The sequence below is a fragment of the Nuphar pumila genome, chromosome 6 (assembly GCF_984573655.1).
Source record: "Nuphar pumila chromosome 6, dmNupPumi1.hap1.1, whole genome shotgun sequence".
Lineage (NCBI taxonomy): Eukaryota > Viridiplantae > Streptophyta > Magnoliopsida > Nymphaeales > Nymphaeaceae > Nuphar > Nuphar pumila.
Window position 1 is genome coordinate 127871015 of NC_143254.1, and position 15417 is coordinate 127886431.

Sequence of the window (15417 nt, forward strand, 5' to 3'; positions counted from 1 at the left end):
GTATGGTCATTTTCCGTTCAAAATACTAGGGGAAGATCATTTCCAACGTGATTGTAAAAGAAAAGGCTGTTTCAAGGTCATGTTGCCACCATTTCATGCTGCCAGTTACACAAATTCGTGGTTATATCTTGGGAAAAAATTCCAATAATTAACAGCTGACAGCTCAAACCCTCCAAGTCAAGAGATCATTAATCATATTATAAAAAAGAACTAGTGAAGTGCAACCAATCATTAAGTCTGATCATGCCATGCTGTCAGTTGAAAGAAATTAAAGGTATTATTGGTTTTAACAAAAGATAAGCAAATTTGCAATGAAAGCTTGATAATCCATCCATCTTATTTTTGAAGAAAGCATGATATTATTCATGTTTGTATCCTCTCTGGATATCTTATGATGCTAGACACAAATATAATGCAGTATTAACCATAAAACTTATATGATGACAAGTTCATCCACCACTATGATGACAGCTTTTATATAATATTATCTTTATATTCAAAATGACAGCAATCTTAACACCATTCTATAAATCCAGCCCAAAATAAACAAAAAAGCTCACCCATGCTCCACAAATAGAGCCAGATTGCTCATTCTTACTGCTTGCTGTTCCTAACAAAAAATAAATGCAATAGTATGCAATAAGGCTTATAGGGGATTTTATCTCATTAACATAATAATAGAATGATAGTCGACTTACTTTACAATTCCATCATAAGCAATGGATTGGGAAGAATATCAAAGGCTACTATTTATATATTTCGAAACAGATGTTAAATCTATGATAGTTAAGGACGCGCTTGATACCCAAATGGGTTGTTCTTGGCCCAATTCCATTGGTCTCTGCACATTTCAGCTATGCCATACTTGGCTCTGCAAATACCATCAATAGATGCAAGTAAGATCTCTGAATAAAATCAGGCAACAGAGTATTATAATAAAACATAAATGGAGTTGGATGAACGTAAATTGGGACAAGTAGGATAAACTTAATAAAACAGGTGTTTCAAAGAAGGATTTGCAGATCAGTGCAAGGCAGGAACGACCACACCCAAATCAGAATACAACAACAACAACAACTACGCCTTCATCCCAAAACAATTGGGGTCAGCGATATGAACCAAAAAAGAAATTCATTTTGGGTCTTCCACATGAATCCTTTTCCTCCAATCATTTCTATCCAACGCCATGTCCTCGGTGAGGTTCAAAGCATTCATATCCTTTCCTATCATCTCCATCCAAGTCTTCCTAGGCCTACCCCGACCTCTTTTAACTAATATATTTTACCCAAATCAGAATACACATAGAATAAACTAGATAGTAGTTTTTAACTTTTAAGTATGGCCTGCTTTAAATGCAGTATCAAAATATCAAGTAAAAACTTACTTCCAGCCAAGTTCTCTGTAGGCCTTTTCTGTAGAGGCATATACAGCTGTGGCATCTCCTGGTCGCCTAGGGCACAACTTCACAGGAATTTTCTAGAATGTGAAAAGAGAAATTTTCAGTTATATTTGTATGCACAAAAAAGTTCATGAGTTCATGCCATTAAGTCTTTACCTGGCCAGAAGCCTTCTCAAATGCAGCAACCATTTCAAGCACAGAAGTGCCTTGCCCAGTCCCCAAATTGTAGGCTGTACAACCTGCAAGATGTAGTCAAAAGTCAAAACACAATTTTTTAATAATGTTTATGTGCATATGGAACTTGCACTAAAACCATGTAGTCTAAAAAAATGATGCATCATAAACTCTAAATTTTCCATCAATATTTGAATATTTGATCATTAAAATGCTAAATTTCAACTGGTTATTTTGGCAAACATCGCTAAAATGTTTGTGGGTGTATGTATATGCTTTTGCTGTCGGGGTACACGATTCAATATACTTGCACAAATGCTCATATAAGTAGAAGCATGAACACATGCAACAATTTTTTGCAGCAAGTCATGCGAACAGGTGCATGAATCCATCCAACAGAATGCACGAGTTTCCTCACCTTTTCCATCACTATGTAACATTCATGTTCAATTTGTATTTGTGTGTGTGTGTGTGTGTGTGTGTGTGTGAGAGAGAGAGAGAGACCTGTATATTCTGGGGTGAGTAGCTTCTGAAGAGCAGATATATGACCATCTGCCAAGTCCATCACATGGATATAGTCTCTAGTCTGTCACTCGTAGAATCATCAGTAAATAAAATCAGAAAGAGGACTATTAATGGCTGCCTTCGGTCTGAATAAATTGAAAAAAAAACAGGAAAACTCTTTTTTGTTAATGGAAAATTGGGGTTAGATCTCCATAAGATTTAAACGCTATACAAAAACTGCCCACTTTCACTTGAGGAACCCTCATAGGACAAAAATATACATGAATTCTGGCCACTTTGGGACAAGAAGAGTAAAGTCTTCAATACGTACCGCACTTCCATCTTTTGTAGGATAATCAAAACCATATACATTCAACTCAGGCAATCTCCCAACGGCTACTTGTTGGATAAAAGGCATAAGATTGTTCGGGATGCCCTTGGGATCTTCACCAATTCGACCACTTTCATGTGCTCCAACTGGGTTGAAATATCTTAGCAATATTATTTTCCATTCTGGGTCAGCCTTCTGAATGTCTCGAGAAATCTCTTCAAGGAAAAGCTAGAATTGTAAACCAGAATTGAAGTATTAGCTCAAATGTACATATTGGGTCCTATAAGCATAATCAAGGCCATCCAGGCTTCGTGCAAAAACACAACAAATAGAAACAACTAACACACGCACACAGGCAACACAAACACACATGTATACCTTAGTACGTCCATATGGATTCAGTGCTGTTAACTGGAAATCTTCAACACATGGAATCTTTTTAGGTTGGCCATAAACTGTAGCAGAAGAGGAGAAGACCATCTAAACAAAACCAAAAACAAAAAGATCAATATTGAGATAGATAGTTCAAGAAAACAGGGTAACATCCATGAATCTTCAGAGTAAACTAATTTGTATGTCATTGAAAAATCAGATAACAAAACACTGATCTATGCATAACATAGAAACCACCGCCACAATCCTCTCCACTGACTTTAAGGACACTGAAAATGGGTGTCTGACATACTAAGTCACACAGAATCGGCAAAGCAGGTGCCACACCCGCATCGATGTGATGCGGGTGCACGTGCGGGTGCGGCCCCCGGTGCGGTAAACACGACCCTGGGTGCATTGACCGCACCCAGGGTCATTTTCGTCCAATTTTCGGACAATTTTTTTTTGAGAGAAATGCAATAAAAAGTTTTTGAGAGTCAAAAGGAAATACCATTTATCGATATCATTTGCTACAACTAATAAGAAGTGCAATAAAAAGTTTTTGTGTTTTGTATTAGCATTTGTGAATAGGGTTGAAAAGAATTCAGACTAGAAACATGGAGAATGCACATTCTTGCCAATTCAATCTCATCACAATCATGTAACAGTTTCAGGCAAACAAGCTACTCCATAAGATTCCTGCTTACTCATGCTGTATCCGCATCCATACCATTATGAGATTCTTAATAGGATAAGCCCATGAAATAACCATATTCTGTGTCATATTAATGTATCCACACAACAGAGAAAATATCATAAGATTGATCCTCAGTCTACTTATGCACAGACACTTCCATTGTGTGGGCATTAGATTCTTCTATCACTCAAGTTGTGAAATGTTGATTTTCCATCTTCATTCCATAAATGTCATAAGTCATATCATAGATACCAAACATTCCTCATCTAGAAAAACAAAATTTCCCTCCCTAAACTTGTCAAGGTGTGGCCACATACCCTTGAAGGGCAGCAGGACAAGATAAAGATACTAAACCATCAATAGGCGTAAAATTTTCAAACTATTGAGCATATGCCATACATAATACAACAATATTGACAACCTATGTCACATGGGTGCAGGTGTGGGTGCGGGGGTGCGGCAAAAATAATATATATATATATATATATATATATATATATATATATATATATATATATATATATAGTCCAAAAGTTGAACATAAATGACCTTGGGTGCGTTGACTGCACCCAGGGTCAGGTTGACCACATCGGGTGCGGCACCTAGTTGGAGAATCCCTGTGACATATAGGGCAAAAAAAAAATTCTTGGCAATTTTTTTTAAGTCCGAAAATTGGACCAAAATGACCCTGGTGCTTTGACCGCACCTGCGTCGCATCGACGCGGGTGCGGCACCCTGCTAGCCGAATCCCTGTGACATAGTTGACGACTTTAGCAACCAAGAACCAAATTCTGAGAATTTTTACAACAAAAGTTAAACTGATAAGCATTCTAAAAAGTCAGTTGCTCATATGTCACAGGGACTCTCCAACTAGGTGCCGCACCCATGTCGCACCCGCACCCGATGCGGTTAACCTGACCCTGGGTGCAGTCAACACACCCAGGGTTGTTTATGTCCAACTTTTGGACTTTATATATATATATATATATATATATATATATATATATATATATATATATATATATATATATAATTTTTTATATTTTTGCCGCACCCCCGCACCCAAGTTTTTTGAAAGTGCCGCACCCCCGCACCCAAGTTTTTTGAAAGTGCTGCACCCCCGCACCCGCACCCATGTGACATAGCTGACATATTAGAACCTCTTTTTATCCTAATCTTACTCCACCAATGATTTTCCACTATACACAATGTTGTCCAATTTGGGGAAAAAGAAAAGAAAAAGAAAGGAAAACAGTGTTTCCTGACAAGCAAGGGACTGGGAGCTTGAAAAGCATGGATGACTCGGAAATTCAGTGGTCAATGCCCAGACACTATCTTCACTCAATAGGCACTTCAAATTCCAAGCCTTGATTGCTAGCTTCCAAGTTTGTTAATATAAATCTTCAGACTGCTCATAAATAGTTTCAAATGGCACGCATGAATGGATGACTGTTGGATCAAATGGAGCAGACTCTATAACAAAAAAATATAAAAGAATTGATAGCATGTTAAATACAAAAGTACATAAAAATGTGAATACCTACAAACCCCAGATATTCATAAAGCACTACATTCTTTCCCAGCATGTTGAGAGTGGCCATATAAGAAATAATCTTCATGGACACTTTCCCAACGAGAAGCCATCGGTCAAATCAATGGAAATGCCAAAATTGTTTCTAATAAAATCTACGCTGGTGCAAGTATGACATCAACATTTATCTTCTCAGGAAAAGAAACTGTAACATGTCATTGTCCAATATAAAGAATTTGAGATCAGAAATCTGTGAGAATCACAACCTCAGAAGAAAAGGCGACTCTCTCTATGCACCATGTGTGTGGTTGTGTGAACACAAACAGTTTAGCAGAGCAGCAAAAGATATTGTGCAAGTTACAATGATCACACCAACCTTTGTCACAAAAAATAACAAAAACATTTTTCGAGAAATAAAGAATCATCTACAAGTGCAAATCTTATATCCAAGAGAAAAATCAAGGAATACAGAAGCCTAGAAGACCAAATACCATAAGGACCAAGATAACTAACTGCTCACCTTGACAATCAAATAGTGCAAATCCAACATGAACTTCCCTCCTAGATACAACAGAATCAAAACTATCAACATAACATACCACAGAATAAATGCCACATACAGAAGAGTAAAACTAGAGTTTTAGTACACATAATAGGGAACTGTTCTTTCTTCAATTATTTTATGTTACAATACATATTCACTAGCATTTTTTGGACATGGCTTATTTTTCTGACAAGCAAATTAGAAAGGCCTAAACCCACTGAATAAAGTTTTCAATGACAGTGACCATGTAGGAGTTCAAGAAAAATTTTCTTGAGACAAATCTGGAGACAATTTGGTCACTCAAGCACATTGAAAGACACAGATTTGTTGAATACATAAAAGACAGACATTTTCGTGTATTACATCCTTAGAGTGTACCTAGTAAAGAACAGAGAATTTTACTGTATGACCAGTGAAAATGAATAAGTTCACCAAAATATAACCTTTTTACAGCCATGCTTTTCCATGTACTCAAACAAATTCAAGGTGCCAACTATATTGTTGTTGTAGTAAAGGAAAGGCTTTGCAACACTCTCCCCAACAGCCTTCAAGCCAGCAAAATGGATCACTGCATCAAACCTGCAAGTGAGAATAAAAATAGAATCATTAGAAGTACAGAAGTACAATAATTAAATTTATTTTTCTTTTTCAGACATTCTTTTGTGTCTGTTACGTGCTTTTCATTGATTATTTCCAATCCCTACTTTCTGACTTGGGTTATGCTATTATGCCAGATGCATACATAGTCACCAAGAAAACCTACACCGTGGAACTACCAATGGCTTGATGTCATAAGCCCCACAACCAATATCTAGGTAACACATAACAACTTCATTAATTCACCATGATAATCGCAATGAGATTGAAGCTAAACAAGAGAAACATTTGTCCAACCCACCATTCAAAGTCACAGCACAAAACAAGCTGATCAATACTACAAAAAATAGAGCAACAATTTTAGGTACATTAGATTCCCAGTACTATTCCAATATTCATGCACATTTTTTTTCATTTGGGGATTCTCTTGCAACTAAACAAAACCACAGATATCCACAGTTCTAGTACATTATTTTGGTGGAATCAACATAACTTTCCTACAGCACTAGTGCATTACTTGGTGAAGTTAAAGAGCAGGTTTTAAAGATGAATAAACTAGAGTTTGTGCAATATATCATAAAAATAATAATCTTTGAGAAAGGAAGAAATGAAACTGATCACACTAATCAGATATAATGAAAAATCTGGACTCACGCTATTGAGTTTAAAACTCATAATTTTCTTTGAGAAAAAACTAATCTGAGATTCATCTGAATTTGAACTCTCAATTAACTCATGCATAGTCCAGATTAATTGTAAGGAAGTAAAGGCCTAACATCACTCTGCATACACTAAACGAAAATAGTTACATATTTCATGACAATCATTCATCAGATTCATTGTTCTGCCAAATGCTTGGAATCCATTGCATGCACACTTGTCTATACAAATTATATTTGTTAACAATGATGAAAGACCAGGCTGGGCACTAAGTTAACTAAAATAAAAACAAATGGCAAAATGATCCAACAAAAGTCACTCTTTCTTAACCGCATTGGATGTAAACGAATTGCAGATGAACTGAAGAAAATACTCATGAGCAAGAAAGTGAATCAAGCTAAAGTTTTCAGCTCAGCAGCCTACCAGTACGAACTTGAAATACTACAGGAGTTGCAGGATACAGAAGCTCAAAAAAATCAATGTAGTGAACCAAGTAAAAATGCAACCACTATATAAAATCAAGTCACAGCTGAACCACTAACCTTCTTCCATTGAAAACTTTCTCCAAATCCTCCTTATTTCGCAGATCTCCCTGCGATTAACTAAATACATCAATGCACATCACCAACAGTAAATTTGCACATCATAAGCTTTTGCACTATCAACTTATCTAGATCAATGGAATAAATTTTTTTATCCCGTGCTCCTTCCCAGCAATTTCTCGAATTCATCTCATTTATTAAGGTCCACCCAAAATGCACCTTAAGTTGGTGTTTGGTTGGATGCACCCACTTATCCCAAAAAAATGGGATAACTTTGGACATTCCAACATGAAACACAACATGGTACCCCAACTTACCAGATCTCTGTACAATTGGGTGCATCCAAACACAATTCAAAACAAACACCCTCTCAACAAAATGCTAGTGCAAAAAAACCCAAACCACGAATTCATTCCCCAAAAAACGAAACAATACCAAGCAATCAAATTCACGGCATACCAGGTGAAAATCGAGGTTCTGGGCGAGCTCTGGGCCGGCTAGATCCTTCACCCTCTCGACGGCCTCCGCGACCGAATTGTCGAGATTGTCGATGACGACGACCCTGAATCCTTCCTTGAGCAGTTGCAGAACCGTGTGGGTGCCAATGAAACCAGCACCGCCCGTCACAAGAATGCAACCACCATCCTTGGCAGCCATTGAATCTGAGAAACTAATAGAGTAAGAAATGTAATGTGACCACTATTCAAAGGGACACTCTCTATAGCGAGAGAGAGAGAGAGACCCAATATAATAAAATAAAAGGAAGGTGGTGGTGGAGTGGCGGTGAGCTGTGACAACAATAAAAGTTGGGTGGTGGTCTATAATTGTGAAGGTCGGTCCCTAAATGGAAACAGCAGAATGGAATGAGTGCAGGGATTAAGGGCTCTGCGTATTTGGAAGAGAGGGGAGGAGACATAATTGAAAGGGAGTCTTGAGCAGTAAAGATTTGCTGAAACCGTCCCAGAGTTTATCCGGAAGGCCACCATTCTTCACTTTTTTGAGATTCTTTCTTTCCAATCAATCAAGCTTATTTTTTAGAAAAATATCGAAAGCCAAAATCTAGGGAGATTATGAAATTTTTATAAATCTTGCACTTTTTGACAAAAAAAAAATACATTAAAACCTATTTTGAATTAATTTTATAAAAATGAAACTTTTAATAATTAAAAATAAAAATAACAAAACAATACTATAAACGACACTATTTTTAACACAATATCATGACTGACTACGATCTAGAAAACATGATAAGCGTGGTTAATTTATTTTTTTCTTGACAGTTTTGCTTTTTTATTTTATTAAAATCATGGCACTTAATTTTTTTTTAAACAACTTACGTAGAGACTTGATTTTAAAATCTCTACTTGATTTTAAAAACAAGCAACAACTTAGATAAGTGGTTTAACAAAGTCAAGTGACAAAAAAAAAAAACTGTCAAAAAAAATTAACTAGATTTGTCATAATTTTTAATTGGTTGCCAAACTCGATATTGCCCAAAAGCTAGTGTCATCTAAGTCTTTATTGAAAAAAACAATTTCTGCCAATATTTACTGAAGAAAATGATCAAGTATTTTCTCATGATTGTTTTTGCCATTTTTACAAAATATCGCTGATACGGGCGTCCACGGACCGGTCCTGTGGAAGCGAAGATCTAGGCAATGTTGTTGGTATTGGTGCATATCGGCCGATACTATATCTTATCGGCAGAAAATCGATATGCTTCACCCTTTAATCGACTGTTTTTTAATAAATATAAAAATACTTAAAATTATTTTTAATATTACTTTAATGACTTTAACACGTCACTTAATATTTTTTGACCGATTCAGAACGATTCACTTGAGTATTGGTATTGGTATTGGCCGATTCGATTCACCTGAATAGTTGGCCAAATTATACAGGGCCATACCGATACTGACAACATTGGATCTAGGGTGACCCTCCTTCCATCGAACAAGATATCTCTTCCATTTTATCAAGGGAGATTTCAAAACCGTTTTACAAATTCTAAATACCCCAAAACTTCTTTAAAAAAAAACCCACAAACCTTAGCATGGGACCCACACCAGCTCAGATATGAGTATGAAAGGTTTCAAACGTACCCCGTTCAAACCTACGACAAATATTTTTTTTAAAGGCGAGCTAGGGTTAGGCAGACCCGTACCAGATATCTCTTAAGCCCCAATATGACAGAGGGATTCGAACCTGAGGCTTCAGCTTGGCACAGGACCCCGCTTACCACATGGGATACCACCTGCGACAACTACAAGGCAGCATGTGGGACTAGCTTGCTTTTTGGGGGTTTGCTGGGGTGTCAATGGGTCCAGTTTGACCTAGACTCGACACACTTGCCAAACCTTATAGGGTCAAGGTTTGGTGATGAAAAAAGAGGTCTGATTAGAATCTGAGTTAGACTCAAAGGGTCCGATTAATATATGGAGTCGGGTATGGTTTATGAAATTTCATAATTTATCCTGGCTCAACCTGAATTCATTTTGCACATGGACCTGACCCAACCCAATTCGGGCCGGGTATCCGAAGCCCAACGGTTATCCCAGCCCAATGGCCACCCTTAATAGATGGGTTGACATGGTTAAAATAGCAGGCAGTGAACTTTGAATAATAATTTCTTGATGTACAAGCATGTTTTTTCAAGGGTTGAAAATTCAACACACTGTGCCATTGATTTTTCAACCCTTAAGCAAAATCGGATCTACACATAAGTCAAGAGTTAGTTTTGACTAAACCAATTATGTAGATCATGTTTGGTTGGTTAGATCTGCAAAAAAGATAAAGAATTAAAGCTTTTCACAAATCCGTGTGCGTGGCTAATTTTTTTTTATATGTACATATATAGGAAAAAGTGTAACATCGAACAATGGCGAATATGCATAAGGAGGTTTTAGTGGCAGTCAGCAGCTGCTAAAGGGTCTTTTTTGAGCTTTTGTGCACACGCAATCAACGCTAGCATGTGTTTGAACGTCATCGAACCAGAAGTTCGATGTTAACCCTTTATATATATATATATATATATATATATATATATATATATATATATATATATATATATATATATATATATATATATATATATATATATAGAGAGAGAGAGAGAGAGAGAGAGAGAGAGAGAGAGAGAGAGGGTGGTAGCTGCTAACTACTTTTTTACTATGTTAAGGAGGCTTTCAAAGGGTTTACAGATGCGCTTGATTTTATAAGAATAGATTCTTGGATCATCTAATTTCAATACAGAGGTGGATTTTTATAAGGTTTAACAAATTGATGGTATAAGACTTTCCTAAATATTCAAGGCTTAAAAAATCATTATTATGTAATACATTTTTTATACATTATACTACTTAAAAATGTAATAAAAATAATATATAAAATAAAATTATTGTTTGTATGAAAAAAATATTAATAGAAACGAACTTGATACTCATTTATGATGCTGTAGAAACATATTTCTGTGTGGTTTGTATTTTGTTCATTCTGAACCCAGCCATATAAGACCGAGCCAGACAAGGGCCAGGTCAAGCTTCTGGCTATCAAAAGCTAGACTGGGCCTTGTTGGGATTCGGGTTAGCTTTGCCTGATCCTCATCCTTAATTAGGTGGAGCTTTTGCATAATTTTGTTACTGCATGTAAACCATCAAAATGCACTTTGGTAAACGAGCACTTGGAGTTTTATGCTACCAAGAGGTGATCATAGAAGCCCCAAGGGGTTTGGTATAGTGGAACGGGCTTTCGCTGCTAGGCTGGTGGGGAGAGAGAGAGAGAGAGGGGGGGGGGTTCTCTTGGTCTTGGGTAAGATAATATCCTGCCATTTGGGCAGCCTTTGAATGCTTTGGATCTCAAATTAAAAGAAAGGCATTGGCGTGGGGTTCAAGCTAAAACTTTAATTTATGCAACAAAAAAGAATTCTTGAGATCCTATGCATTCAAATGGGGCCTTGATGCAGCACAAAGGGAAAAGTTGTCCCAACATAAGGTGCCACCATATCCATAAGTCAGTAAGCATGTTGAATTTGGAACAAATTCAGTTGGGATAGGGTCCGAACCTGGTATTGATGGACCCCTTCTAGACTTTAGTGTCAATTCGGTTATCTTTCAATTCAAAATTATTCGGACACAGTGATTCGTTTCAATTCAAAATCATTAGCAGTTTGATTTGAGTTAGATTTCTTTGATATGTTTCGATGTTAGAAATATAAAACAAAAATCGGAAAAGAAAGTGAAGTGAGTGTGAATGTGTTTTTCTTGTGCTTGATCAGTTCAACTTGAAAGCCTTTCCTATGCTTGATCAGATCATCCGATCTTGGCGAACATTTCTAATTGTTCTCTTCTTTTATGTTTGTTTCCCTGGTTTTCTTGCTAATCTTCTTTTTTCTGAAATGATATTTTTGTTCAGTTGGCATGATCTTAATCAGTTCAGTATGCAGAAAATGTGTGTTCGTGTTCAGAAATTTTTTTGCACGAGAGGCATTTTCTAGACATCCTTGTGAAAGGAAATCAAAGGGATGTAAGAAAACAAAGACAATGAGCATGTTTCGTTTATAAAGCTCACGTGATATTTTCAAAATCGTGTTTTTTTCTAAAATATCATGGTTTTACATAATTACATATTTTTTATATTTTGCTTTTTTTCTTAAGATTTAGATATATGATGATATTTTTCTAGGATTTACCCCAAAAGTATTTATTAACTTTTTGTGAGATTTTTTCTAGCTGAGACTATCCTGACTTTGGAATTTATGATGTTCTCTTAGAAGATGAGAGAATTGGGACTGCAATATGATTATGCTTGTAGATGTCATATATAACTAATGTGGTGACTTTTATTTAATTAATACTAAAATCATAGGTGTAGATACATTTAACTGCATAGATGTATTTAGCATGATTTGTTTGCTAAGAATTGAGCCTTGGACATCATTTTTTGAGTCATGAAATTTTGGCACAGTGTGGGCCATTGATTTTCGGACCCCTTTAAAAACCTAACTTCTTTTCGTAATTAAGTTTTCTATTAAACAAACCATATATATCACATCTGTAACATTTGATCTACAAGAATTTGAAAGTTTTTGAACAAAAGAGTAATTTATATTCACTAGTTCCTTAGTACACACATATATATATATATAGAGAGAGAGAGAGATAGATAGATAGATATAGAGAGAGAGAGGAATGAAAAGTACCTACTAAAAAACATGCCAAACCAACCCACCATACATTTTATTGGATTTTTGGTATTTTTTTTTTTAAATTCTGACCATACAGATGTGATCTATGCTTGTTTTTATAGGAATCAGTTCTTGGAACATTTGATTCCCATGCACGGATAAGTTTTTATAAGTTTCAAAAATCAATGGTGTATAATTTTTATAAAATTTTTAGACTCCAAATACCATTATTTCTATCCAAAATTCATGATTCAAGTATTGATTTGTAGTAAATCAATCATGCTTATCACATCTAAAATCAGAATTCTGAAAAAAAATACCAAATTTTTTTTATTGAGTAGGTTAGGTTTGGCATGTTTTTTAGTGGGTAGATTTTCATTCCTCTCTCTCTCTCTCTCTCTCTCTCTCTCTCTCTCTCTCTCTATATATATATATATATATATATATATATATATATATATATATATATATATGAGAATGAAAACCTCTCCAATGAAAGCTCTCCCAAACACTACAAGAAAAATGGTCATTAGCGACGGAAGTTTGCGACGGATTTTTTCTGTCGCAACTTTGTGGCGGATTAACTAGAGAAACAAATTTGTCACTAAAATCCGTAATATTTACGAAAATAGCGATAGAAAAACTTTTGTCGCCAAAACAGTCGCTAATTAGCGACGTCAGGTTTTTGTCGCAATACCCACGACATTTAGCGGCGGCTTTGGTGACGAAGGTTTTTTTTTGCTACGTAGCGATGATGTTAGCGACGGAAATATTTCGTCGCTAACTCGACATATAAATTTGCGACGGAGTTGCGACAGAAGTAGGTCGTCACCAAATCTGTCACTAAGTTTCCCATAAATCCCTAATCAGAACCCTTCTTTCTCTTTCCTGTTTCGTCTCTCCCACCCGACGCACTCCTCGGCCCGCCGCCCGTCCCTCCCCTGGCCCATCGCCCCCCGTTCCACTGCCCATCGCCCCCCGCCCGCCGCCCAACGTCTCCTAGGTAAGTGGGTCATTTTTTTCCGGTAGGGGGTCACCCCCTACCTCATTTTTTATTTCTGACAGGGGGGGTCGCCCCCCTACTTTTACGGTCGGGGGTCGCCCCCCTGCCTCTTTTTTTCCGGCAGGGGGGGCGACCCCCTGCCTCATTTTTTCTGGCAGGGGGGCACCCCCTTGCCTCATTTTTTTATTCGGGCAAGGGGTCGCCCCCTTACTTTTTCGACCCCCTGCCTCTTTTTTTCGACAGGGGGTCGTCCCCTTGCCTCATTTTTTTATTCGGGCAGGGGGTCGCCCCTTGCCTCTTTTTTTTCGGGCAGGGGGGCGACCCCTTGCCTCGTTTTTTATTTCCGGCAGGGAGGGCCGCTCCCCTGCTTTTCCGGCAGCGAGTCGCCCCCTGACTCTTTTTTTTTTGGCAGGGGGTCGCCCCCCTGCCTCATTTTTTTTTCGGTAGGGGGTTGCCCCCCTGCCTCGTTTTTTATTCGAGTAGGGGGGCGCCCCACTGCCTCTTTTTTTCTGGCAGGGGGGGGGGACCACCTACCTTTTTTTTTTCGGCAGGGGGTCGCCCCCCTTGCCTCATTTTTTTTATTCGGGCAGGGGGTCGCCCCTCCTACCTCATTTTTTTTTCGGCAGGGGGGCGACGGGCAGGGAGCGACAGGCCGGGGGGCGCCCGACAATCATTGGGTTCCTGAACCACGGCATCACCCCATGCCTACCGCTCCGAAAGATGATCACTGCCTCTGGAGACCTCGTGCCATTGTCGTACGTCGCTGGCCTACTACTGGCCGGTCGAACTCGAAAACCTGTTGGGTCGAACGAAGAGGTGGTCGACGTCTAAGAGGCGTTTCGCCTCACCGGAATCCCGTCCAACTTCGATATTTATTCTAAATTTTTTGCTTTCGGCAGAGGGTGACTTTATTTTAACAAAGTACGTCTTTTGCCGATTTCTCAACAGATCCCGCTTGTGCCTCACTACTCGTGGTAAGTAAGTGACAAAAACAATGCAAATCAGGTAAATACACATGGTGATTAGGTGATGCAAGCACATCACATGTTATTTAATTTATTGGATGCAACACTTTACTATTCACACACTCACTTAGTTGTTGATATATAGGACTGCTTTGTTGGAGTGTGGAGATCATGCTGAGCATGATTTTAATATATGAGAATAGAAGTATTCTTATTTTTGGAGTACGGATTTCATGCTATGCATGGTAGTAGTTAGCAGGATATTGGAGTATTTTTGTTGCAGGTAGATGTTTGACATTTTTTTGATATGAATGATTTCGATGTATTGCAATGTTTGATGTGATTGTATCCATACTTGCATGTAGTTACTTTCAATTTGATTATGACTTATATGTGAAATTGTATAATGAAAGCATGCTTCAAATGAATATTTTGATCATAATTCTTGTGATTGTATGACATCATATATTGCATGATAAATTTGATATTTTCTTCATCATAACATTCTGATGATTCTCTTTTAACTAGTTAGGATACTATTTGTAACATCATATGACAAAATGACTGCAAACAATGAAGGGATGTATCGTAGGATAGTTGACAATGAGTTATCGCATGAATATATGGATTGTGTTGAAAGTTTTATTGAATTTGCAATAGCAAGTGTCAGAACATTGGATCCCACAGGTCGGATTAGGTGTCCCTGCAAGATTTATAAAAAAAATCGATTTGTAGAACCTCATGGCGTTAGACATCACTTATACATGAAGGGTTGTGTGAGTGATTATTAGAATTGAACGTTTCATGGTAAAAAATTTAGAAACAATTTTGATGTACGGGTGAATACGGTGCATAATAATCCATATATGGATTTGATATTTGATGCCGCAGGAACAAAACTAGATTCTGATGTGGG

The 15417-nt window shown here is 37.4% G+C and overlaps 1 protein-coding gene across 1 annotated transcript; it reads right to left on the minus strand.

Moving 5' to 3' along the window:
• Positions 1–651: 651 nt before the first annotated feature.
• On the minus strand, positions 652–8135 carry LOC149836148 (bifunctional UDP-glucose 4-epimerase and UDP-xylose 4-epimerase 1-like). The gene is made up of 9 exons (XM_090009029.1): positions 7811–8135; positions 7352–7401; positions 5996–6131; positions 2787–2888; positions 2409–2636; positions 2078–2159; positions 1556–1638; positions 1385–1476; positions 652–871 (listed from the first exon to the last, which is right to left on the minus strand). Exons 1-9 carry the CDS (start codon positions 8006–8008, stop codon positions 787–789), a joined length of 1056 nt encoding a protein of 351 aa, XP_089865155.1. The 5' UTR covers positions 8009–8135; the 3' UTR covers positions 652–786.
• Positions 8136–15417: the final 7282 nt, after the last annotated feature.

Excerpts from the sequence above, each read along its gene's own strand:
- LOC149836148 (XM_090009029.1), bottom strand. The coding sequence starts at position 8,008 with ATGGCTGCCAAGGATGGTGGTTGCATTCTTGTGACGGGCGGTGCTGGT. Across the intron at positions 6,132-7,351 it reads AAAGTTTTCAATGGAAGAAG|GTTTGATGCAGTGATCCATT; the intron begins GTTAGTGGTTCA and ends TCTCACTTGCAG. Across the intron at positions 2,160-2,408 it reads CTACAAAAGATGGAAGTGCG|ACTAGAGACTATATCCATGT; the intron begins GTACGTATTGAA and ends TACGAGTGACAG.